Genomic DNA, 25325 nt, shown 5'->3' on the forward strand with positions numbered 1-25325 from the left:
AATTTACTCCACTTCTTGATGGAAGTCACAAATTATAAGGTTTAACTTCTTTTTACCTTACCTTAAAGTGGAGCACTGTTGAGAGCGTCTGACTTTCTGGGCACCCAAGAACTGCTATAAGTAACACTGCCAGACCAAAGCTGTTAAGCTGCCTCAAGCAGACAGTGGAGCTCACCATGATTATTCAGATGAAACTCTGCACGATTTTGCTCATGCCTTGGGAGGCCAAAAGTGGGAATATGTGGCCAGTGTAGGGCCAAAGGATATCATAGACACGGAAGAGGTAAAGCCATTCAGAAATCTGAAAACACAGGTAAGAACTTTAAAATTAATGAATCAGGAACCAGTATAGGTCAGTGAACAAAGTACTGATGTATGATTGGGGCTTGATGTGAACGTGGACTCAGGTAATTGAGCTTAGGGTGTGCTCTTGTTTATACCTTCTGTACTTCTCTAGTGATTATTATTGCAATTCCGATGGTAGCAACATTTGTGATTCGTGAGTGAGATGATTACCTTTATTAGAAATTAAGTTAATGGTACTCTAATTGATTTTACTCGAGTATTTTATAGCTTTGTAAAGTGGGTGGCTTTCATCCGATGGAATTGCTCAGAAGAAAAACCTAGGTTATTGATGTGAAGGTGCATTTATTTTTAAATAGTCCATGATTAGGAATTATTGATATGTTGTCAGAAAATGTCTGAAAGGTGCATGTCATTGAAATCTTTCATCTCTTTATCATTGGATTGGTTTCCCATGATCAAAACAAAAAGACTTTATTGACAAGAGATGACACAGTGTGGAGCTGGAGGAGCACAACAGGCCAAGCAGCATCAGAGGAGCAGGAAAGATGATGTTTTGGGTTGGGACCCTTCTTCAGAAAATTCAGACATCTTAATAAGATGTTCCTTCAGACATGTATGTGTATTATTTAAAGTTGTTCTGTTGTACGAAATTGCACTATCATAAAGAGCTTGCATTGTAATGAGGGCACTGTGTGGTTGTTTATGTAGTAAGTTACCCATTATTATAGGGCTTTTCCTTTCCTTCTGTCCACCTTTCTGAAGGTGCTGGGTTATGGTTCTGCAGGCAATCACAGCGCTCCTTATTACTAGTTCACAAAGTTTTTTTTGCTTGCTAGAACTTGGGTAATTAATGTTATTGTAGCAGAATGCTGAACTGTGGAATACATGATAACCAAGCTTGATAGTGTGTTTGCCAGTGCAAAAACTCTCCGACTGAATAGAAACCTACTCATACTCCTTTATGGCCCCAAATTAATAGGTGTCCTCATCTACCACAGACTGAAATTTTGGGTGCAGTGTCTGTGGAAGTAAAAGTAAAGACATGATGGTGCAGAAAGTACAAGGTATGAAGGCCAGCTCAGGATTTATCATGTTAAACCAAGCAAATAGATGGAACAACAGATAGCATTGTGGCAAGAAATCACAGAGTTTGCAATTGTTACCAAAAGATATAGTTTTTGTGCTTTTGATGTTCCGTTGAACCAAGTCCAAATGGATGTAAATAGCAGAGGTAGCATGGTGACTCAGTGGTTAGCACTACTTCCTCACAGTGCCAGGGAACCAGGTTTGATTCCATGCTTGGGTGACCATCTGTTCTCCCCATGAGTGCATGGGTTTCCTCTGGTGCTTCGGTTTCCTCCCAGAGTCCAGAGATGTACAGGGTAGATGGATTGACCATGCTAAATTGTCCGTTGTGTCCAGGAATGTGTAGGCTAGGGGAAATGGCTCTGTGACATGCAAGGTTAGAGGAATAGCGTGGGGTTAGGTTGGATGCTCTTTGGAGGGTTGTTGTGGACTCGATCTGCAGAATGGCCTGGTTCCACACTGTAGGGATTCTATGAGGAATAGTGAAGTTGTCATGGCTCTGGCTTAGCAATCATAAGTCTATGGGATCATATCCACCTGTGGCAAGTTGTTAAAATTGAATTGGATACAACAAGGGCTGCTATCCTGTATGTAAAATGTTGTTGTTGTAAGTCAGCAAAAATGATTCTGCTACTGTAGATCAGCGTCACTCTTTCTTTGAACTATTGTCCAGTTTTGAGTATTGCATTCTGCGGTGTGTGGATGACACTACAAACTTGTGATAATCAAGCTCTCCGTTGCCTCTGCCCAAAAAAAGGTTGTTTGTGAATCCTCCCATGGTGTTTGCCCATCCCAAATGCTGCAAACTCCTGGAGCTCCACACCTTCATGCGATAAGGTTTTTGCATTCCTTTAAATCTGTCTGCTTGAGGAATCAAAAAAGAATTCATGATTTTGGCAAGAAGAACATTTCCTGTCCATCCCGAATTGCCCTTGAGAAGGTGGGCTGCCAGCTGCTGCTTTGAAATACTATGACACACCTGGTATTGGTATACACTCAGTGTGCTTAAACAAGGAACTGCCGGATACAGTGAAAAAAAGGCAATATAATCTAGTCAGGATAGTGTTTGCTTAGAGGGAAACTTGCACATGATGGTGTTCCGTTGTGTCTGCTGCACTTATTTTCTCTAGTTTGTGAATATTAAAGATGCTGTCAAAGCAAGCTTCCCAGGTCCTGTCATTGCATATAGTTTCTTAAGCACACAGGTGGAAAGATTACATTTTTAAGATTGTGGATGTAATTGAGTTGTGGATGCTACTTAACATTGTGCAACCATTTGTGAACATCCTCTTATCTAACATTATCCTGGGCACATCTTCAATTTTAATTGATCCATCATTCACGGTCCTGCTAACTGTTGCTGGACCTTAGACTCAGGAATTCTAATCCTCTCTTCATCATTTTCCTTCCTTTATCCTACCTCTTTGATCTAACTTTTGGTCACCTGCTCTAATTCTCTCAATGTGGTTCAGTGTCATATTTATGTTTCATAATATTCCGGTAAAATGTCCTGGGAATTTTAATGTGTTTAAGGTGCTACCTGACCACAGTTGATGCCATTCTGGTCAATATTGAAGGAATGAGGTGAAATGAGGAATAAGGTGAAAAAAAAAATTAAGCTTTGTTGCAATTGGTCCATTGAGGAAATTCAGCATGATATTAAAAGTGTCCTCAAAGTATGTTTGTACCACACATATATGGTTTGACATATGTTTTAAGAAAGTTCTGTGCCACTCTGAAATGCATTCTTAGGGGGAGTTCACTTGCAGGGGACTTTTTACAATATAAGTCATGGCATTAATGTAACAACAAATTCTGTATAACTTCTCCTGCAAGCAAGAATGTTTTAACAGTAGTGCCAGATACATAGTTGTAAATACATGCAATTATGAGAATGTACTAATGGTGATATGAGAGGTCTATGATGGTAGTGGAATTATTTTCTTCTGACTGTTGCTTTTCTTCACTATTTGTTTTTGAAATTCAATAAAAGGCACTGAAGAGTAAATTGAAAGGTTAGGTGAATATGTCATTCTCCCTGGTGCCAGGGTCCGGGATGTCTCCGATCGGGTGTATAAGGTTCTAAAAGGGGAGGGCGAACAGCCAGAAATCGTGTTACATATTGGCACAAATGATATAGCCAGAAATAGGATTGAGGATATAAAAAGTGATTTCAGGGAGTTAGGATGGAAGCTGCAGAGCAGGATGAACAGAGTAGTGTTCTCTGGTTTACTACCAGTGCCACGAAATAGCGAGGCAAGGAACAGGGAGCGGGCGCAGCTGAACACGTGGCTACGCAGCCGGTGTAGGAGGGAGCGCTTCAGATATGTAGATAATTGGGATGCCTTCTGGGGAAGGTGGGACCTGTAAAAGAAGGACGGGTTGCGTCTGAACTGGAAGGGGACCAATGTCCTGGGTGGAAGGTTTGCTCGAGTAGTTCGAGAAGGTTTAAACTAGTATGGTAGGGGGGTGGGAACCTGAGCTGTATACTGGAGGTGAGAGTTGATGCAGGTGAGGCAGTAGCAAGAGGTAGACCAGCTAGTGGGAAGGATTTTCCTGGGAAGGAACCAAGGGATCGGTTAAAGTGTGTTTGCTTTAATGCAAGGAGTATCAGGAATAAAAGTGATGAACTTAGAGCATGGATCAGTACCTGGTGCTATGATGTTGTGGCCATAACAGAGACATGGGTTTCTCATGGGCAGGAATGGTTGCTGGATGTTCCAGGGTTTAGAACATTTAAAAAGAATAGGGAGGGGGGGGAAAGAGGAGGGGGTGTAGCACTACTAATCAGAGAGGGTATCACAGCTACAGAAGTTTCCATTGTCGAGGAAGATCTGCCTACTGAGTCAGTATGGGTGGAAATTAGGAACAGCAAGGGAGCAGTCACCTCGTTAGGGGTTTACTACAGGCCCCCCAATAGCAGCAGGGAGATTGAAGAAAGCATAGGTCGACAGATTTTGGAAAAGTGTGGTCGCAGTAGGGTTGTTGTAATGGGTGACTTTAACTTTCCTAATATTGATTGGAACCTGCTTCGAGCAGAAGATTTGAATGGAGCTGTATTTGTAAGGTGTGTTCAGGAGGGTTTCCTAACGCAGTACGTTGACAGGCCGACGAGGGGAGAGGCCATTCTAGACTTGGTGCTCGGAAACGAGCCGGGGCAGGTATCAGATCTTATGGTGGGAGAGCATTTTGGTGATAGTGACCATAACTGCCTCACATTCTACATAGCTATGGAGAAGGAGAGGATTAGGCAAAATGGGAGAATATTTAATTGGGGAAGAGAAAACTATGACGCAATTAGTCACGAGTTAGGAAGCATGGACTGGGAGCAATTGTTCCATGGTAAGGGAACTATAGACATGTGGAGACTGTTTAAGGAACAGTTGTTGCGAGTGATGAGTAAATATGTCCCTCTGAGACAGGCAAGAAGGGGTAAGATAAAGGAACCTTGAATGACGAGAGCGGTGGAGCTTCTTGTGAAAAGGAAGAAGGCAGCTTACATAAGGTGAAGGAAGCTAGGGTCAAGTTCAGCTAGAGAGGATTACTCGCAGGCAAGGAAGGAGCTCAAGAATGGTCTGAGGAGAGCCAGGAGGGGGCACGAGAAAGGCTTGGCAGAAGGAATCAGGGAAAACACAAAGGCATTTTACACTTATGTGAGGAATAAGAGAATGGTCAAAGAAAGAGTAGGGCCGATCAGGGATAGCATAGGGAACTTGTGTGTGGAGCCTGAGGAGGTAGGGGAAGCCCTAAATGAGTTTTTTGCTTCTGTCTTTATGAAAGAAATGAACTTTGTAGTGAATGAAACCTTTGAAGAGCAGGTGTGCATGCTGGAATGGATAGAGATAGAGGAAGCTGATGTGCTGAAAATTTTGTCAAACATTAAGATTGACAAGTCGCCAGGCCCGGACCAGATTTGTCCTCGGCTGCGTTGGGAAGCGAGAAATGAAATTGCTTCGCCACTTGTGAAGATCTTTGCATCCTCACTCTCCACTGGAGTCGTACCTGAGGACTGGAGAGAGGCAAGTGTAATTCCTCTCTTCAAGAAAGGAAATAGGGAAATCCCCGGGAATAACAGACCAGTAAGTCTCACGTCTGTTGTCTGCAAGGTGTTAGAAAGGATTCTGAGGGATAGGATTTATGACCATCTGGAGGAGCATGGCTTGATCAAATACAGTCAACACAGCTTTGTGAGGGGTAGGTCATGCCTCACAAACCTTATCAAGTTTTTTGAGGATGTGACTAGAAAAGTTGATGAGGGTTGAGCTGTGGATGTGGTGTATATGGACTTCAGTAAGGCATTTGATAAGGTTCCCCATGGTAGGCTCATTCAGAAGGTCAGGAGGAATGGGATACAGGGGAACTTAGCTGCTTGGATACAGAATTGGCTGGCCAACAGAAGACAGCGAGTGGTAGTAGAAGGAAAATATTCTGCCTGGAAGTCAGTGGTGAGTGGGGTTCCACAGGGCTCTGTCCTTGGGCCTCTACTGTTTGTAATTTTTATTAATGACTTGGATGAGGGGATTGAAGGATGGGTCAGCAAGTTTGCAGACGGCACAAAGGTCAGAGGTGTCGTTGACAGTATAGAGGGCTGTTGTAGGCTGCAGCGGGACATTGACAGGATGCAGAGATGGGCTGAGAAGTGGCAGATGGAGTTCAACCTGGATAAATGCGAGGTGATGCATTTTGAAAGGTCGAATTTGAAAGCTGAGTACAGGATTAAGGATAGGATTCTTGGCAGTGTGGAGGAACAGAGGGATCTTGGTGTGCAGATACATAGATCCCTTAAAATGGCCACCCAAGTGGACAGGGTTGTTAAGAAAGCATATGGTGTTTTGGCTTTCATTAACAGGGGGATTGAGTTTAAGAGTCGTGAGATCTTGTTGCAGCTCTATAAAGCTTTGGTTAGACCGCACTTGGAATACTGCATCCAGTTCTGGTCGCCGTATTATAGGAAAGATGTGGATGCTTTGGAGAGGGTTCAGAGGAGGTTTACCAGGATGCTGCCTGGACTGGAGGGCTTATCTTATGAAGAGAGGTTGACTGAGCTTGGTCTCTTTTCATTGGAGAAAAGGAGGAGGAGAGGGGACCTAATTGAGGTATACAAGATAATGAGAGGCATAGACAGAGTTGATAGCCAGAGACTATTTCCCAGGGCAGAAATGGCTAGCACGAGGGGTCATAGTTTTAAGCTGGTTGGTGGAAAGTATAGAGGGGATGTCAGAGGCGGGTTCTTTACACAGAGAGTTGTGAAGGCATGGAATGCGTTGCCAGCAGCAGTTGTGGAAGCAAGGTCATTGGGGTCATTTAAGAGACTGCTGGACATGCATATGGTCACAGAAATTTGAGGGTGCATACATGAGGATCAATGGTCGGCACAACATTGTGGGCTGAAGGGCCTGTTCTGTGCTGTACTGTTCTATGTTCTATGTTCTATGTTCTATGTTTACTGCTTTGATGCATTTCTGAGAGTTGGAACATTTTACTTGTTTATGAGATTTGGCCAAAAGTGTTGGAAGAGTATAATGTTACTTCACAATATTGTACAGTTCAATTGGGTCTTTGTTGAATTTTGTGAGATTTTCCAGATCTTCTAGAGCACAGTTCCCCTATTTCGAAATTATGTCTGTTTTAATTAACAGGCCTCTGACATTATCTCTTAAAGTTGTGTTTTTGCTTCTTTAGAAAATGTGCCTTCTGTGTTCTGTTGAACATATCCTTGATGTGCTCAGATTGGAGAGTGAGATGTTGGGGGCACATGGGCTGGGGTTGGCACTGCAGCTTTGCCCTTCCAAGAACCCCAAGATCTGTACAACCAGTGAGCAAATATAATGCTCAGCAGTCTAGTTAGGACCATTGGCAGTTGAGAATGGAAGAGATAAAGGAGATTTGCAGCTCGAAAGACTTGTGCACGTGCTGCTAGTTGACATTTACCTTACTTACTAACTTGCCTCCTACATAAATAGTTCACTCAAAACTGTGCAGAAAGCAGTGGGTGAATGTCATGACCTATATTTTACAGTCTGTTTCAACTGCCATGCATGCCAGCTCTTCAAAATGCAATTCTTAACTCAACTCTCAGGACTACTTACCACTGAAGTGCTAACATTTCATTTCTCTGTGAATTGTATAAATGCGACAAATATTGGTGATGGTGTATGGTTTGTATTCTATCATATATAATCCATTGTGTATTTTAAGTGAGCTCTCCCTTGAGTACTGAATTTGGTGGAAGACCTCTGACTGCCAAGTGAAGCCTCATGGGACGCATAAGGCCCCAGGTAATTCCTGGTGCTTGGTCACTGGATAATTTTGCAGCTGTTAATTGCATATCATTATATACTGGCTGCCTGATGTGCTCCTCTGACTTTCTTCTTTGACCACCTCTTGAGCCATAAAGTGGTAGACTGACTCGTTTGGACAAATATAGTATCGCCTCTGGAAGCCTTATGTGTCCTTTATTCTGTTGTAGCCTAGCTAAATGTGAAGCTATGTCAATAGGTGTTGTCACCACTGTAATGTGTGAATCTTACAAACAATGACATATTGGAGGAATCCCACAGCACGTTGTTTGACTGAATGTCTTTTAAAGGGTTTAATCCAAAGACAGAGCAAAGTATGCATGCCGTGTCCATTTGTATTGAAAATTGCAAAAGATGTTTGCAACTGGAATTAAAGCATGATTTTCGTTGGTAATTAGTCTCTGAATTTTGGGCAGAGTGCTGTTCATGTTAGTGAGTACTGATTGTCTTTGACATTTAATTCCAGTGATTTCACTAGGTTATGTTCTTTCATCCATTCTTTGGTATACTTTTCCCTCTAAAAACAATCATATGAATTGAAAATGTTGGAAATACAAAAAAATGCTGCATGCTTATTTGAATATAAAATTACAGTGAATATAAAATTCAAATGAATTCAAAAGTGATCAGTTTTCTGTGAAATCTCTTGGGATACCATAAAGATATGCAACATGTGGAATAAAATTCTCTCATTTCAAAGAAACTGACCCTGGTTATCATGCCAACAGAAGAAAAGCCGAGACACCTGAAGCAGGAAAGCTGCTAAGAATTGAAATGGTAGCTATATTATACCAAGCCCAGTAATTTAAAATGGTCTCTTACACGCATACTTGAAGTCTCCATGACATTATTGTAGTATTTTCAATTGTTTAGCATGTCATGGCAAATAAAACGCACAATATATGTAGTTTAAGGATGGAAATTAAATTCCTCACATATGTAAAATTAGAAAATAATGAAATCCTTATAGATAGTTGATGAATTGAGTTTTATCCGGTGCTGACTACAGCCAGCCAACCACAAGTCAGAAAAAATGTGTTAAAGACTTTAAGATGTTTAAAACTTCAGAAAAATTAAACTCGCTGCTGTTTGCTTCTTGGAAATAAATTTAGCCGTCACTACTCTCCTCATTTGAACTATTGCTGTTACTATCAATCAGTAGACATGATGACATATATAACCATTCCATCGATGAAACACTGAATCTCATCGTTGCACTGCAGTGATGCTGGCTGCAATTCACTCTCCAAAAGATAAGGTTCGGGACCTCCAGCTGATGAAATTCCCTGTGTATGTGGCTGCTGAGCACACAAGCAGCATAGACCTTCCGATTTTGCATAACTCATTTGCACAATGCACAAACTCTAATAATTATTGAAGTTTGAAACATAGTAACGTAAAAGCTTGAATCTAAAGATCAATATATTGTTTCATATCTATTTTTTGTGTGTTTTATATTTACTTGGAAGTATTATTGTAAAACTTACCTCAATTTGAGCCTTGAAAGCAGCAGAAGTTGCATTTTAAATAAATAAATCTTTGATAATGAAATGTTTTTTGCATATATCACAGTGACATGTAGTTAGCTACGGTTCATTAAACAGAGATCCCTCTAACTAAAGCATTCGAAGTGTTGATTTTTAGCTGATGTTTGCAAGAGTAAGCATCAGTAACAGTTTATCTTCATAAATGTTATCCTCCCCTTCTTTGTCCCCTTGGGTTTGTTGTGAAATGGACCCAGGTGGAAAAGTGCATGAGGAGAATTAAGGAGCCCTACAGTACTCAGTGTGGATCTGCTCTGTTCCAAGTTTGAAATTAAGATAGGCAGCAGAGACTATGTGTATCTATCCTCATAAGTTGGAGGTTCCATTTAATCTGTATCAGTACTTCCTAAATTCCCACTATCTAGTGGATGAGCTGCCACTAACCAGCATGAGTAGCTGACAGCTTTTCCCTTATGCAGAAATGAGACTCAAACATTAATTTGTTTTTGGCCTCTTGTCCATGCTACTTGCTGCTCCCATTTTATGCCCTTTTTGAGCGGTCATGGGATATTATCACGCTATTGGAGCACAAAACCGTGTAAGGTATAAATCTAATCTAATCTTAATTGGAGGGAGGGTTTGGGAAAAATTGGGGCTACCTCATCTTTTACTATGACCAGGAAACTACCAGAAGATTCTTTTAACATTGCATGCTTTTAGTGTTCTATCATTATTTCAATGCCTAGTCCTTCAGCAGCTAAAATATAAAACTGAGTAGAGTGAATTCAAGTTTTGCCTGTCTTTCTTTGATGCTGATGTTCTGTACATTGTAAATGTGATGAGGCTGGCACGCAGCCAAAGTGTTGAACTCCAGCTTTGTCACATTGACACTGTACAGAATAACTTCTGTGTAGAATTGGTTTGTTATTGTCCCACTCCCCTGTGTTATGGAACTGGCCTCGTTCGTGGAGTAGGGTGGATATGCTACATTAGTAATAGCAACTGATAAGCAATTGTGCAACTGTTGAAAGGCTTCTAATTATAATTTTTTTCAGATTCTGGCCATGAACTATCCTCATTAGCTGTGGAAAAGGAGTCATTGTAAGGGTTGAGCTCTCTTCCTGCCTTTGGGCTGGTTAAATAATGGTTGTTGGTAACCAGTGACAGTCGTTTGCTTTGATGTAGTGGTACTACCTCATTAAACTTACAATTGTGATAACAAATAGATTTGTTTGGTTTAATAGTCTGGATTTTCTGTTTGAAATTTCAATTCAGGCATAAACCATTTAAAACAAATAAAGTTTATTGTCAGTGTTATAATGATGCTGAATGGAAAGTAATGCTGGTTAGATATTATGGACTGGAAGCTGTGGCCCTGAATTATCTTGGCTGTGTTGTTTATGGAATTTACTGGGAGACTCCATTTAAATTTGTCAAGGCTTTTTTGATAGAACCAAACCCTTTACCACCCAGAAGGACAAGGATAGCGCATGCGTGGGGGTACCACTTGCAAAATCTACCACCTTGTTGCACATCGTCTCTATAACCATTCCTTCACTGGCACACAAAATAGTAGGGTGGGTGCCCAGGCCACCACCAACTGACTCCCTAAAGCCTGCCCACCATCTACAAGACACAAGTCAGGAGTGTGATGGAATACTCCCCACTTGCCTGGGTGAGTGCAGCCCCAACAACACTCATGAAGCTCGACACTAGTCCAGTTCAGTTTCTGGTCAGTGGTAACCCCCAGCATGTTGATAGTGGTGTATTTAGCGATGGTAACAGCATTGAATATCAAGATTTTCTCTTGTTCGAAATGGCCATTGCTTGCCACTTGATATGCCTCATATGTTGCTTGCACTTGGCATCCCCAAAAATCCATGGCAAAATGTATTTATCTTAACCTGTGAAATATGAAGTTTTGTGACAGGTGTGGTTAAAATCTCCAAGTTAAAATTGTAATCACAGTGAAGGCAGAATCTCAGCAGCAGTTTGAAAAAAGCACCAGAAAATAGGATGGGGCACATTTCTGCTGCGACTCATTGGCCATCCTTTCACGTTTTGAGAGTACAGTGAATGTCAAGTTGCCGTCGTCCTACAGGACCATAGGGATGACGTTCCATTATTAGAGAGAGGCAATTGGTGGTTGCTTAACCTCAGGCAAAGGGAGGGATTAAGAAGGAGAGTCTTTTCTGGTAACCTCAGCCTGTGCTGGAATTGATCTCACACTCTTGGTATTACTCTGCACTCTAAGCAGCCATCCAGCTGACTAAGCTAATAAACTTCTATTGAGCAGTGGAAGGGAACATCAGAAGGAATGTGAAATAACTCCACAGAGGCCAGTTTGTCGTCACAAAGTCAGCCGTTATTTACACATGGGGTGGCCATGACACTGATCCAGCTCCCTCAGAGCCAGCTCTCAGAGTGAATAGGATAGTCTGACACTCCTGTTTGTATCCGTCAGCCAGGGCTCCCTGATTGGACCAGATTAACAGCCCTAATCAGGAACTCATTTTCTATGACGTCCACCTGGCTGACCTCATTACAGTCATTATATCCCTCCTCCTCTGAGTCTGAGGATGTATGCTGGGTTTTTTTTTTGCTCCTGCTGGTGTGTTTTAGCATCGGGTCAGGTTCCTCCAACTCTGCCTCTGATACGGTCGCTGTGTAACGCACAGTAGCTTACCTCTTGCGGCCGGAGCATCTCAGAAGAAATTCATTTTCTTCTTCAGGCAGCGAAGGCATTGAGGCAGCGACATCCACCGTGCCCACCTCAAATTCCGAAGTATCGTCAACGCTTGATGGAGAGGGATAATTCACAGGCACATTTTCCTCCTGCACCGTTTGTGAGTTTTCAGCTTTCATATGGTCAATGTGCTTGTTCGGGACCGTCACACCTACCAAAATCTTATACGCCACTAGAGTTGACCTCGCGTCAGCCATGCCTCTTACCCATGCAGGGCTGTTCCCACGGTTTCTTCATCAAACTTTGTCCCCTGAAGGAAACTGTCTCTCTCACTTAGGGGAGTCTTGTGTCCTGCATCGATGTTCCTGATGCCGTTTCATCCCCTCTCCACCAGGTCCTGGAAGATCAGATTTACACAGAGGCTTCTCCCATTTGCGACTCTGCTGGAGCTACCCCAGTAGTTGAATGACGGATGGTCCTAGAATCAAATAGGAACTGGAACAGTTTGGCATCTGGTGAAACTGTAGGCTGTTTCTTTTAAGCTTGCCTTCAAAGTTTAGACTGCTGTTTCTGCCAGACCATTGGGTAATGGATGGTGTAGAGCATATGTTGAATACCATTTGACTTTAGGAGATGCTCACATTCGCTGCAGGTAAATGGTGGCCTGTTATGTGTGACCAACACTTCAGGGGGTCCGTGTATTGTAGAAGATGCACACAGTTTTCCTATCATCGTCCCTGTGTTTGACAAATGAACTTCATGCACCTCCAGTCACTTTGAGTGGGAGTTCACAATGGCTAAGAACATTGAGCCATGAAAGGACTTTGATGTGTTACAGAGTCCAGGGTTTACCCAGCCATTCCCACAAATGTGGAGGAGCTGTTGGCAGTAAATTTTGTCCTTGTTGGCACTCTGGGTACTGCCCCACCAACGCACACATGTCAGTATCCAGTCCTGACCGCAGACATAACTTCCCATCAACATCTTCATTTTGGAAACCACTGGATGGCTCTGGTGGAGTTCAGCCTGTATTTCATGGCGACCTTTACTTGGGACAATCTTCCTCGGTCCGCAAAGTAATATGGTGTCCTCTACTGTGAATTTATCTCTCTGGATGCAAAAAGGTCTCAATTCTGGTAGCGATGGCCCTTTGGTCTTCCCCATTACCACGAGATGTTTCAGTTTTGCCAGGACAGATCTGTCTGCCACCAAAGTCTGTTACTTTCAGCTGTGACTAGAAGTGTGTCTTCTGTTACAGACTCTTTCAGTGGCAGTACCAGGGATGGTGTATCTGCCAGTGGGAGGCAGTTCAATGCATCTTCATTTGCCACTTTGCTTTACGAATGGTGTTCCAACTTGTAAATATATGCACTTAGTATTAGAGCCCACTGCTGACTTCAGCCTGAAGCTATGGGCGACACTGCCCTGTCCCCTTTACGTAAACCTAGCAGGGCTTTGTAGGCCATTATTATTACAAATTTACATCTGTAAAGGTATCAGTGGAACTTCCTGACTCTAAACCTTCCTTCTCTGTCTGAAATATTTACCCTGTGCATTAGACAAAGTCCTGGATGCATTTGCTGTTGGGTGTTCCTCTCCATTTGGCCTCCTATGAGCTAATGCTGCCTTGATGCCACGGGGAGGCATTGCATGTCAATACCAGATCATAGTGTGCCAACACCTTGAAGGATGATAGCTATGGCTTAGCTACACAAGCATTTCCAAGGCTGACCCTTTTCTAAACGTTGAAGCAAAGATGCCAGGGTAGAGGCCAGGTTATGAATGACCCTTGCATAATAATTCACCAACACAAGGATAGTCCTAAGCTCTGGTACTGACGTGGGAGTTGGGGCACCTTTGATCTCCCTCACTTTATCTTCCAACAGGTGTAACCTGGTCCTTGTCAACTGTATAGCTCAAATCACTTTGGGTGCCTGGAACTCACATGTTTTCCTTCTGAGGGGAATGCCTGCGCAGGAGAAATGTCTAAGGACCGTGTTCTCTAAGTTCCCCTTATTCGTCTCTCTGTTATCAGTACAGCATGTAAATATATGGCAACCTGGGGTAGCCCTTGTAAAATGTTCTCCATTGCCTGATGAAAATTTGCGCAAGCTGACAATACCTCAAATGGAAGTCTCCTTTATTGGTCATCACAATTTCAATTCATCATGACTCATATCCAGGTTTGTGAAGGACAACCTTCCAGCCAGCTGTGCATATAAATCCTCTATGTGAGAGGTTGGGTATTTATCCAACTGAAAAAAGCAATTTACCATTTATTGCAAACCCCCACAAAAGCAAACCAATCCTCTTGGGCTTCACAATTGATACAACCAGTGCTGCCCATTCTGCAAACTGCACCAGTTTGATGATTCCTTCCCTTTCTAGCCTTCTGATTTCCACCTCTACTTTAGCCCGTGAGGCAAGTGTCACTGGGTGGGCCTTGCAGAATTGTGGAATTGCTTCCTGGTCAAGATGCAAGGTTTTCTTGGCTCCTTTGATGACCCCTGGACCTTTCTGAAAAGTTTCCAGATATTTAATTCGGACTATTATCAGGCAGCCATTTTCCAAGTGAAAAATGTTGAACCAATCTGTGTGAACCTTTCCCAACTAATTTCGCCCCAATCAAGCTTCGACCTGAGCCTTTTACTACAATCACCAGTAACTGAACCAGCTGCTTTTCATAAGACACGAGAAACAAAGTTGTGCCCTTAATCTATAAAAGTTCCCCAGTATAGATTCTCAGTCCTGTGCAAACCTAAGGGTTGGAGTCTAGAACAAATTTTGTGAAAGACTGACTCTGTGAACACTGAAATGTCGGTGTCCGTTCGAACTGGGTCATCATTCAATCAGATGTGTATTTTGATTGATTCTGGTTTGTGTGTTGCTTAGCCATTTAACTGTTCCAAACCATATATAGGTGGAATTTTCAGGGTGTGCACTCTCCTGTATACCAGTCTATTAGTTATCTCAGTCAGTTTATGTCCAGTGGGCCTCTTTTGCTGTCTTGAGACCACATACTGGCAGCTGCTACAATGGCTTGCTGGTCTGGACCCTGATGAATATTTAACTATTTGGCCAAGAGGATGGCTTTGTTTTAGCAGGTTTTGCGGTGGACTGACCTAAAGTCCCTTTGTTCAGAGTATGCCCTGAGTGAGGCTATGCAATTGCTTTCCCTCAAGTGGTGTTCTCCAAGCTCATTTGGCCTGGTGAGGGTGTCCATTTCCATTGGAATGTCCTGCAATGCATTTACTCTTCTTGCTGCATTTTCCAACGATAAAGCCAGTTGTAGCACCTGTTTGAAGTCCAGTTAGACTTCAGCTAGTAGACGCTTTTGCATGGTTAAATCATTAATTCCACATACCAAACTGTCTCTCAGCACGTTGTTAAGGATTAAACCGAAGTCATGTGCCTCTGCCAGTCATCCTAACCGAATCAAAAATCCTAATATGGATTCACTTGGTTCTCAAATTGCTGAGTAAAACCAATATCATCTCAGAATTAGAGGAAGCTTGGAGTCATAATATTCCTTCACCAAATCTGTCAATTCTTGAAAGGCTTTAGTGTCAGATGTCTCAGGGAAGCTAGGCTCCTAATGACCAAAAAAAGCTGTGTGCCCACAAGCTGCCAAGAGAATTCCTTGTTGCTTTTCATTTGCTCAAATGTCATTTGCCCAGGAAAAAATAATGCATTCTTTCCACATACTGGTCCAGTTTTTGGCAGCAGGATCAAACGTGTCAAGCTTTCCTAATAACAGCATGATGCCAGAAATGCTTAACGCAATTCAGAGACACCTGTTGTGAGTGAATTTCTTCAGGATCATGCTTTTTTCTCATTATCACTGAAATAATTCTACAGACGCCTGTATCCTGTCACCGAGTCGCCCTTTATTTACACATGGAGAGCCCTTGACCCTGATCCAGCTTCCTCAGAGCCAGCTTTCAGAATGAACAGGATGTCTGACACTGATGCTTTTATCTATCAGCCAGGGCTCCCTGATTGGTCCAGATTAACATCCCAATCCCTGCTGCAATCAGACTTTTGAATGGATCTGTTTAATGTTAATGTTGATCTCTTTCTGCGCCTTCTTAACAGTTGTAACTTTGTATCCTGCATCCTGTTCTGTTACCTTGATGCACTTGGATACTACGATCTATTTGTAAAGCGCATAAGACATCACTTTTCACCGTAGCTCAGTACACGTGACAATAATAAATAAAATGAAATTAAATCAAACCAATTAGGAAACTCATGTTGTTTGAGGTTCCTCTGGCTGACCTTGTTACAATGACTACAGAATGTATAGTGGTTGGTGAATGACTATTGTCAACTTAATGAAAGAAAGGAAAATGAAGGAAAAACAGTGCTGTGTATACCCAGAGTATGTTTTTTGTCTTTGTTCATTGTGGGCATTGCTGACTAATCCAGCACTTATTGTCCAGTTCAAATTGCTGGAAGGTAGTAGAGAGCTGTTTTCTTGAACTGCCGGGGGTGGGTAGCGGCCGGGGGATGTCGCACAACAGGGCAATTCGGAAGAGAGTCCCAGAATTTGACCTAACAACAGTGAAGGGTGAAATACTTCCAAGCCAGGATGGCGTAAGGCTTGGAGGGGAACCTGTAGGTCATTCTCTCCCTTTGTGCCACAGCATACTGCTGTAATTTAGATGTGCGAAACCCAAGAGAAACTCAACGTTTGTTGTTACTGTGAAAGGACTTCACATTGGTTCTTCAACATTCCAGATAGTTTTGTTTTTCGCCTTTTTAAGGAGTTTCAGGCCAAAAGGTTCTTCCCTTTAATTAAACTCTCAGCCATCTCTTGATTTAATTGAGATGATATCCTGGAAGAGAATGACTAAAATTTCATGGATGTCAAATGTCAGCCCATTCAAATTTAGAAAAGGTCATACGCAAACTAAGTCAATTGAACAGTCTTGTTTAAGTCTGAATTATTTGCTCCTCACCTGAAAATGGCAGAAATGTCAATGTATATTAGGGTTAGTACAAGATCTGAACTGCAATCATTTTTTTTTAGAAACCGCTTGGAGTACATTTAGCATATATAAAGCTGCAAAAGACTCCATATTGGCTATGTTGTGATTTTCCTAATATGGAATAAATAATGTAAATGCAGTTATTTCAACAATCATATACAGGAATAAACAAAATGGTACTACCCGCTCCCCTGGGTAGAGATGCTACAATTGCCTCATCCTGGGTTTCTTCCTTCAATTATGTACATTCAATTCTATCTTTTCCTGCTTTTTTCCTGTCTCCCTTCCTTCCATGTCTTTAGATCATCCTCTGGTCCAGGGTCTGGGGTTCCACTATTCTTCACTTCACTTTACTTTGCCTGTAAAAGCAAGAAATTAGTATCCAAACTCACCTTTGAATTGTTCACTGATAGGAATAGGAGCAAGGAATTTAGCTTATTAAGTCTGCCTCACCATTCAATATCATAAATGCCTTTTCCCATAGAAATCTGTCCATCTCCACTTTAAACATACTCATTAACTGAGCTTCCATGGCCTTAAAGGGCAGAAAATTCCAAAGGTTCACAATCTTCTAAGTAAAAGAAAAATTTTCCTCAGTCGTGTGAATTCTCCCTTATTTTAAAGTTGTGTCCTGTTTCTAGACTCCCCAGCCAAGGGATACATATTTTCTGTATCTATCTCGTCTGCCCCTTTAACTACCTTGTGAGTGTGAAGAAGATCACTTCTCATTGTTCTGAACTTTAGCAAGTGCAGGCCAGTTTTCCCAATCTTCCTAGGATAATCCTTTCATCCTGGGAAAATTTCTGATGAACGTTCATTGCACACTGTCAATGGCAATAATATTCTTGCTCAAGTAAGGGGATAAAACCACACACAATACTCATGATGCGATCTAACCAAAGCTCTATATGATTCAATTAAGTCTTTGCTATTCTGGTGCTTGAACCCTCCTGCACTTACATTTACATAGCGAGTTGCATGAATACCAGATGCCTTGGAGTGCCAATTTACAGCCAGTGAATTACTTTCAACTTGTGGTTGCTGTTGTACTGTAGGAATCATGACAGTTAATATACACAGAGCAAACACCCATGAACAGATATGTGTTGATGATAGGATTTGTTTTTGTGATGTTGGTTGAGAAATCAGTATTAGGTACTTCTCTGGTGATAACTCACCTCCTCCTCTTAAATGTGGTGCACAGTGCCTGGGTTTTGTGTCTCACCTGAAATCCAGCTCCTCCACTAATGTGCAATAACTCAGCACAGTGCTGGAGCATCAGCCAAGATTGTTTTGCTAAAGTCCCGGGATAGGTTTACTCCGACAAAACTGCAGCTTAAGAAAATTCCTATCAACTGACCCACTGATGATACAATGTGGTTGTGTGATCCTCTTACCAGTAATTCTCACAATATGATCAATCTGTTTCAGCTTCATAAGAAATAACAGCAGGAGTAGGCTATTCAGCCCATCAAGCCTCCTCTGTCATCCAGTAAGATCATGGCTGATCAAATTGTGACATTTGTTCCAGTTTCCTGACTGTAATCAATAGCCCTTAACTCCCATTTTGTTTAAAATCCTGCCCATCCTATATTCCATGACCTGGCCTCCATTGCTTCCTGAGAATTCTCAAGACTAACAAAAATCTGAGAAAAGAACTTCCTCATTTCTGTGTTAAATGGGAGTTCGCTTATTTTGGAACTGGATGTCAGTTCTGGAGTCCCCAAAATGAAAGGAAGCACCCATTCAGCATTTTACCTGCCTAGTCCTCCCTTATGTTTCAGGAAGGTCAACTCTCATTCTTCCAAACTCCAAGAAGTATAGGTACAACCTGCTGAGCCTATCCACATAAGAATTTCTTTGTCCCAGAAATCAGCAGAATGAACGTTCTCTGAACTCTCCTAATGTAATTATATCCTCCTGAAATAAAGAGACCAAAACCATACACAGTATTCAAGATGTAGTCTTACTAATACCCTGTACAGTTGAAACAGCACTGCTTTACTTTTATTCTGTATCATCCATGCAAGAAAAATGAACAATCTGTTAATCTCCTGAATTAATATCTGCACAAAAATACCCAGATCCTGCAGCATTCAGCAGTGTCTTCATATTTGCATAATATATTTTTTCTGTTCATCCCACCAAAGTGGAAAATCTCACATTTTCTCGCATTATGCTCTAACTGCTAATGTTTGCGCAACTCACTTAGTCTTTACATATTCCTCTACAGATCATTTGTGGCCTTCTCACAACTTGTTCTCATATCTGTTATATATTATCAGTAAATTTGGCTGCAATGCGGTCTGTCCCATCATCCAAGTCATTGACTTAGAATTCCCAACCTTTAATTTGGCCTTGTTGCCAATTTGATATGTCCAATCTGTATGAGAATAAAAATTGCCCACATTTATTACAGAGTCTTTCTTACAATTCACCAATGTTTCTTGATTTCAACTGTATCCTACAGTGTAGCTACAATCATGGGTGTTAGAACCCATTCTAACCAGTGACCTCTTTTCTTTCCTATTTCTTAACTCTACCCAAACTGCTTTTACATTTTGATCCTTCAAACCAAAATCACTTCTTACCATTGCACTGAACTCACTCTTTATTAACAGAGCTACCTTCTGACGTGTCAAATAGCTTTCAATATTCAGGTGTCAGCTTTAGTCACTTCCAACCTCTAAACTGTCTCTGTTTGGCTCTCATGTTAATTCACGGGATGCAGTGGTACAGTGTTACAGGCTTGGAGCTTGTAATCCAGACACCCAAACTAATGCTCTGATGACATAGGTTTGAATCATCTCTGGCTGTTGGCAACATTTCAATTCAAATAGTAAATCTGAAATTTTTGAAAAAGTGAGCCTAATGGTAACCACACAACAGTTATCAATTGTTGTAAAAGGCAACCTGCTCCACTAATGCCCTTTAGGCAAGGAAAATCTGCTATCTTCACTTGTCCTAGCCCACGTGTGACAGCAGACTCACAACAATGTGAGATAACACGGTGCAGAGCTGAATGAAGACAGCAGGCCAAACAGCATCATAGGAGCAGGAAAGCTGACGTTTCGGGCAATAATGTGGTTGACTTCTACTTGCCCTGTAGATTGGTGAAGCAAGCCATTCAGTTCAAGGGCAGCTGGGTCAGCATATGCTGGCCTTGCCAGGAATGCCCACATCCCATGAAAGAATGAACTTACAATACTCACTCATATCAATGAGTGCCAATAATACAGCTCTCTTGATACAAATGCTCTGTGTATTTTGATAATAAGGCTTTAATTCTGACTTTTCACCATTTTTGCTAACTGACTATCTTCTGGTGCACTGTAGATTTGGTACTCAGATTTGCACCTTTAGATCTTCTGATGGCAAATCTGGGCATGGAAACCCCATTTTGGGACCATGAAATCTGTGCTGAAATCTAAACCTTGAGTTCAGTTCAGTTCAGTACTAAGTGACACCTATGCCTACAGAGCCTTTAGGTTCTTTTTTTTAAAAAAAGCTCTAATAGCTAGACTTCATTTTGAATCATGTTGAGAATATTAACCTTGTGTTCCATAAAAAATGAAAGGACTGTGTCCTTAGGTTAATGATGTATACCTCGCACAATAATAAAAGATTTTGCTTTCTTTTCAGAGGTGTGGAGCTACCTCATTTGACAGTCCTGATCAGAATGCCCTATGTGTTCGCATGCTAGGTAAGATCTTTATTTACAAGCTCAAATTGCAGACCTTAAAATTGAAAATTCCAAATGCTTTATCTTGTTTCATGTAATGTTTTGTTCATTCTACACTCTATATATAATATATATAACGTGTGTGTATATAATATATATGTATATATAATATATATATATATAATGCTTTTGCTACGTCGCCACCAACGTCTTTGTTTAAGCATTTACAGATTGTGCACGCTGGATTGAAATTACTTCTGGTTTTTATTCCAGGGTTGTGGTCCATTAATGGTTACTGCAGCCCTGCGTATAGAATGGACAAAGTAGCCAACATTCCTGCTCTTGATTGCTATCTGATAATCTTTCTTGGAAAGAGTATGCCTGTTTGTCTGTGTCCGGTAAGGATACTCTTTTCTTGACTATGAGGTTAGAAGTTCAGGGCTCACCATGAATTTCTGGGAACCAAATTAACCATACATCTTAAGAAAAGTCCCAGGAAATTTACCATGAATTTCAATTTTGATTATGAAAGCCCAGGTATTTGACTAATACCTTTCAGAGATGTGATCCTGACAGCTTTTTTTGGTCTTGGTCTATAGCACTATAAGATATAGGAGGGAAAATAGGCAGCACAGCCCATCAAGTCTGCTTCCTCATTCAAATGAGACCATGGCTGATCTGATCATTTTAAATTCCATTTTCCTGCCCCATCCCTATAACCATTGATTCCTGTAAGGATTAGAAATCAGTTCATTTCAGCCTTGAATATACTTAACAGGTGACCCTTGATATCCCTGTGCAGTAAAGAATTCCACTGATTCACTGCCCTCTGAGTGAAGAAATTCCTCCTCATCTCTGTCTTAAATGGGTAAGCCCTTGCTCTGAGATTATGTTAGCTAATTGAGGACTGCCCCAGAAGGTAAAGCAACTTCTCTACATCTATTTTGTCAAGCCCCCTAAACTTTTATATGTTTCAATAAGCCCACCTTTCATTCTTGTAAGCTCAAATGTGTAAAAGCTTCTCAACATCTCCTCATAAGAAAATCTACCTGTTATAGTCGATCTATCTAATGCATCTTCTCTGTACCGCCTCCAGTACCAGTATATCTTTCCTGCAATGTGTGGCCCAAAACTATTCCCAGTAATCCAGCCATGGCTTGACTCGTGTTTTGTATAGTTTTAGCAGGACTTCCCTATTTTTATAATTCATTCCCTTTTGCAATGAAGACTAATATACCATTTGACTCCCTTATTACCTGCTGAACCTGAATGCTAACATTTTATAATTTATACATGAGGACTCCCAAATTCCTCTGTGCTGTAACTTTTCTTATTTAAATAATATTCAGCTCTTCTATTCTTCCTGCCAAAGTACAGAACCACACATTTCCCCACATTATATGCTGCCTGCAAAGTCTTTGTCCACCCACGTAATCTATCTGATATCAGTAGACTCCTTGTGTCATCCTGACTACTTCCCACCGTTTTGATATTTAGTTCTGTTTCCCAGCATGTTGTCGCCTTCTAATGTGCTCAGGGAACTTATCGTTGCTTAAAAAACGTTTTGTGTCCATATTGCTCACATTCTAAGAATGAAAGCTAAAAATTCTGGAATAGTCAGTCACTATTCATTGTGCCCACTATCATAAATAAGATGTTGGGTAAGATACTACAGTCGTCTTGATACTAATAGAACTATAGCAAGCATCATTATTCATAAATATAGAAAATTAGAAAGATGGCTTTATAGTACCATGTTCATTATTGAACCACAGGTATGGATCATTCATTACAGAAGAAATGTTAGTCTTACAGTAATTCAGGATGAAACTTATATATTTGGACGTTTATATCAAGCAGCAGCATAGTTTATGGCATTAGGTCCCTTGTGAAAATTTGTATATTTTCAGCCACATCATTAACTCGAACCTAACTTTTCCAAAGTAAATTAGAAACTGCAGCTGTAAAGGCGACAGCATTCATTTTCCTGGATGTTCCGGAAAGATAGTGTAGCACTTGGAATAACTGTGAAGCAGACTGAGCAAGAGAAAGGAGGAGCCTGTGTTTCTGAAACAGTATGAGAGAGAGCAGGGACAGCAGCTTTGTAACAAGCAGGCAAGAGAGTAGAGTCAGCACCTGCCCAAATAACAAGAGAGAGTGGGACAGCAGCCTCATGAAGACCTGAGTAAGAAGGGCAGCAATAGTGGGAGATGAAAACTGCCCACAGACAGCCCCTTTAACTTGTTTCTTCCTGTAACAGCCCATGTCTGATATCACAAGAAAATAGGTAATCGATGGGACCATGTCCTTCGATTGGGCAATTGGTTTCAATCAGGAAACATTATTACAACTAACACCACGGTTAAGAAATTCATCTTTAAAACATTTAACATCCAAATTCATTAATTGGGTAGATTAGAAACGGATGGGTAAAGGTAATGTGTTGCAGCTGTAGTATGTAGGAGTTGGTGGATGCCAGGGTAATCCATGATGATCACATCGGCAGCAAACGTTAACTGTTCAAGAAACATCAGCTTATTAGGGAGGGGAAAAGGTACCTGGGTAATATATTTCAGCACATAGTCATAACCCTTAGATTAATTACATTAAATTTGATTTTTGGCTAGGGACAGGAGGGTATGACTATGAATGAGGCAGATATTGGGATCCAGAACTTACCTTTGGAGGAGCCTCAGCCAGTTCCTTAATCGAAAGGGACAAGGTTCTTGCTCCTGGTGTGGATGAGGGCACAGACTGCAGTCCGGATTACCAAGCTGACAATAGCAGCATGGTCCAGGACGTTGTTTAAGTTGGGGGAGAAAAGAGAAAGGTATCCGTAATAGTGGATAGCATAGTTAGGGGAATCGATGCAGCAAAGACAGAGAGTCCCGAAGGCTGTATTGCCTACCTGGTGTCATGATTCAGGGCATCGCTTCTGGGCTGGAGAGGAATTTGGAGTAGGAGAGGAAGGATCTAGTTGTCATGGTACCGGTGACATACATAAGCATAGGAGAGAGTTTCTGTTGAGGGATTATGACCAGTTTGGGGCTAAATTAGAAAGCAGAACCACAGAAGTAATAATAATGATTACAACTTTAGCCATATTTAAGTTGGCATAAAGTAAATGAGATTTGAGATTCAAAAGTGTGACTTGGAAGTTTGGTGTGGGAGAAATGAGTTTCAATTCATGTGATGCTGGTACCAGTGGGGAAAAGACGGAGCTTTTCCATTGCGATAGGCTTTATTTGACCCATGCTGGATCCAGCGGTCGAGCAAATCATATAAATAGCGTGTAGATTGGGCTTAAAATTAGTGACTGGTGGGAGGGGAGGGTTCAGTTGAAGAGAAGTTTAATAAGTCAAAAAGAAACAGGAGAGCAGAGGGGCAGGGTAGGGAAGAGGGAAAAATAATCAAAATGTGACAGAAAGGGGTAGAAAATACACAGAAGAATGCCACAGAAATTTGAACCAGAGAGAGTAATGATGGTAAAAAGTCAAAGCTTAAGGCAGTTTATATGAATGCACGCAGCATTTATAAGAACAGAGATGAGTTGGCAGCATAATAGAAATCAATGAATATGATTTGATAGATACTACAGGGACGTAGTTGCAGGGCGATCAGGACTGTGACCTCAATATTCAAGGTATTCAGCATTCCAAAAGAATGTCGAAAAGAAGATGAGACAGGTAGTTTTGTTAATAAAGGAAGCTACCAGGGTGGTGATGAATTTGAATTCAGTTGAACGGAAATAAGGAATGGCAAGGGGAAAAAGTCATGGGACAGAGTCATCTACAGGCTGCTGAAGGCTTACCTCACTGTAGAACAAAGTATACATCAGGAAATAATAGAGGCACGTAAAAATGGCACTATAATTGGCATGAGTGATTTCACTAAGCTATACAAAAGACTGGTTTGGCCACATCTAGTGTATTGTGTCCAGTTCTGGTCACCTCATTACAGAAAGCATTGGAAAAGGTACAGAGAAGATTTACCAGGATGTTGCCTGGAGTGGAGGGAAGGTCTTATGAGAAATGGCTGAGAGCGCTAGGGCTTTTCTCTTTAGAACAACGAAGGATAAGAGGTGACTTGATAGAGGTGTACAAAATGGTCAGAGGTATATATAAAGTGAACAGCCAGAGACCTTTTCCTTGGGTGGAGGTAGCTATTACCAGGGTGGTAATAGTTTAGTTTTAAGGTGAGTGGAGGTAGATATAGAGGAGACGTCAGAGGTAGATTGTTTACTCAGAGAGTGGTAGGGGCATGGAATGCATTGCCGGAGAGGGTAGTGGAGTCGGCCTCATTAGGAGCATTTAAGCGGCTATTAGATAGGCATATGGATGATAGTATAAGGTAGGGTGGAGGTTAGACAGACCTTAAGTTTAGGGTAAAAGTTCGGCACAACATCGTCGGCCGAAGGGCCTGTACTATGCTGTACTGTTCTATGTTCTATGTTCAGTCTGCATAATGACTGGACCGATTAGCTGGACAAGGGCAACATGGGAGATGAATTTCTGGAGTGCATCAAGGATGGCTTCTTAAAGCAGTATGTTACAGACGCACTGGAGAAACAGGCTACTTTATATCTAGCAATACGTAATGAGATAGGATTCATAAGAGGTCTCATTGTTAGGGATCATCTTGGAGGCAGTGATCACAACACAGTAGAATTTCAAGATAACAAAGTGTGAAGCTGGATGAACACAGCAGGCCAAGCAGCATCTCAGGAGCACAAAAGCTGACGTTTCGGGCCTAGACCCTTCATCAGAGCCCTGAGATGCTGCTTGGCCTGCT

At 41.5% G+C, this 25325-nt stretch overlaps 1 protein-coding gene across 2 annotated transcripts in view; it reads left to right on the forward strand.

Moving 5' to 3' along the window:
- The window catches only part of LOC125452745 (cAMP-specific 3',5'-cyclic phosphodiesterase 7B-like), a 151683-nt gene that overhangs the window by 9875 nt on the left and 116483 nt on the right, over positions 1-25325 (forward strand). Inside the window, exons 1-2 of one of the 2 annotated variants that reach the window (XM_048531504.2) lie at positions 26-313; positions 20495-20555. In XM_048531504.2, the coding sequence (XP_048387461.1) occupies positions 20549-20555 (7 nt within the window). In that variant the 5' untranslated portion in view covers positions 26-313; positions 20495-20548. Of the gene's footprint in view, positions 1-25; positions 314-20494; positions 20556-25325 lie in introns of those variants that run through there. The other variant, XM_048531503.2, reaches the window with a different exon arrangement.

Source organism: Stegostoma tigrinum, chromosome 4, assembly GCF_030684315.1.
Source record: "Stegostoma tigrinum isolate sSteTig4 chromosome 4, sSteTig4.hap1, whole genome shotgun sequence".
Taxonomy (NCBI): domain Eukaryota; kingdom Metazoa; phylum Chordata; class Chondrichthyes; order Orectolobiformes; family Stegostomatidae; genus Stegostoma; species Stegostoma tigrinum.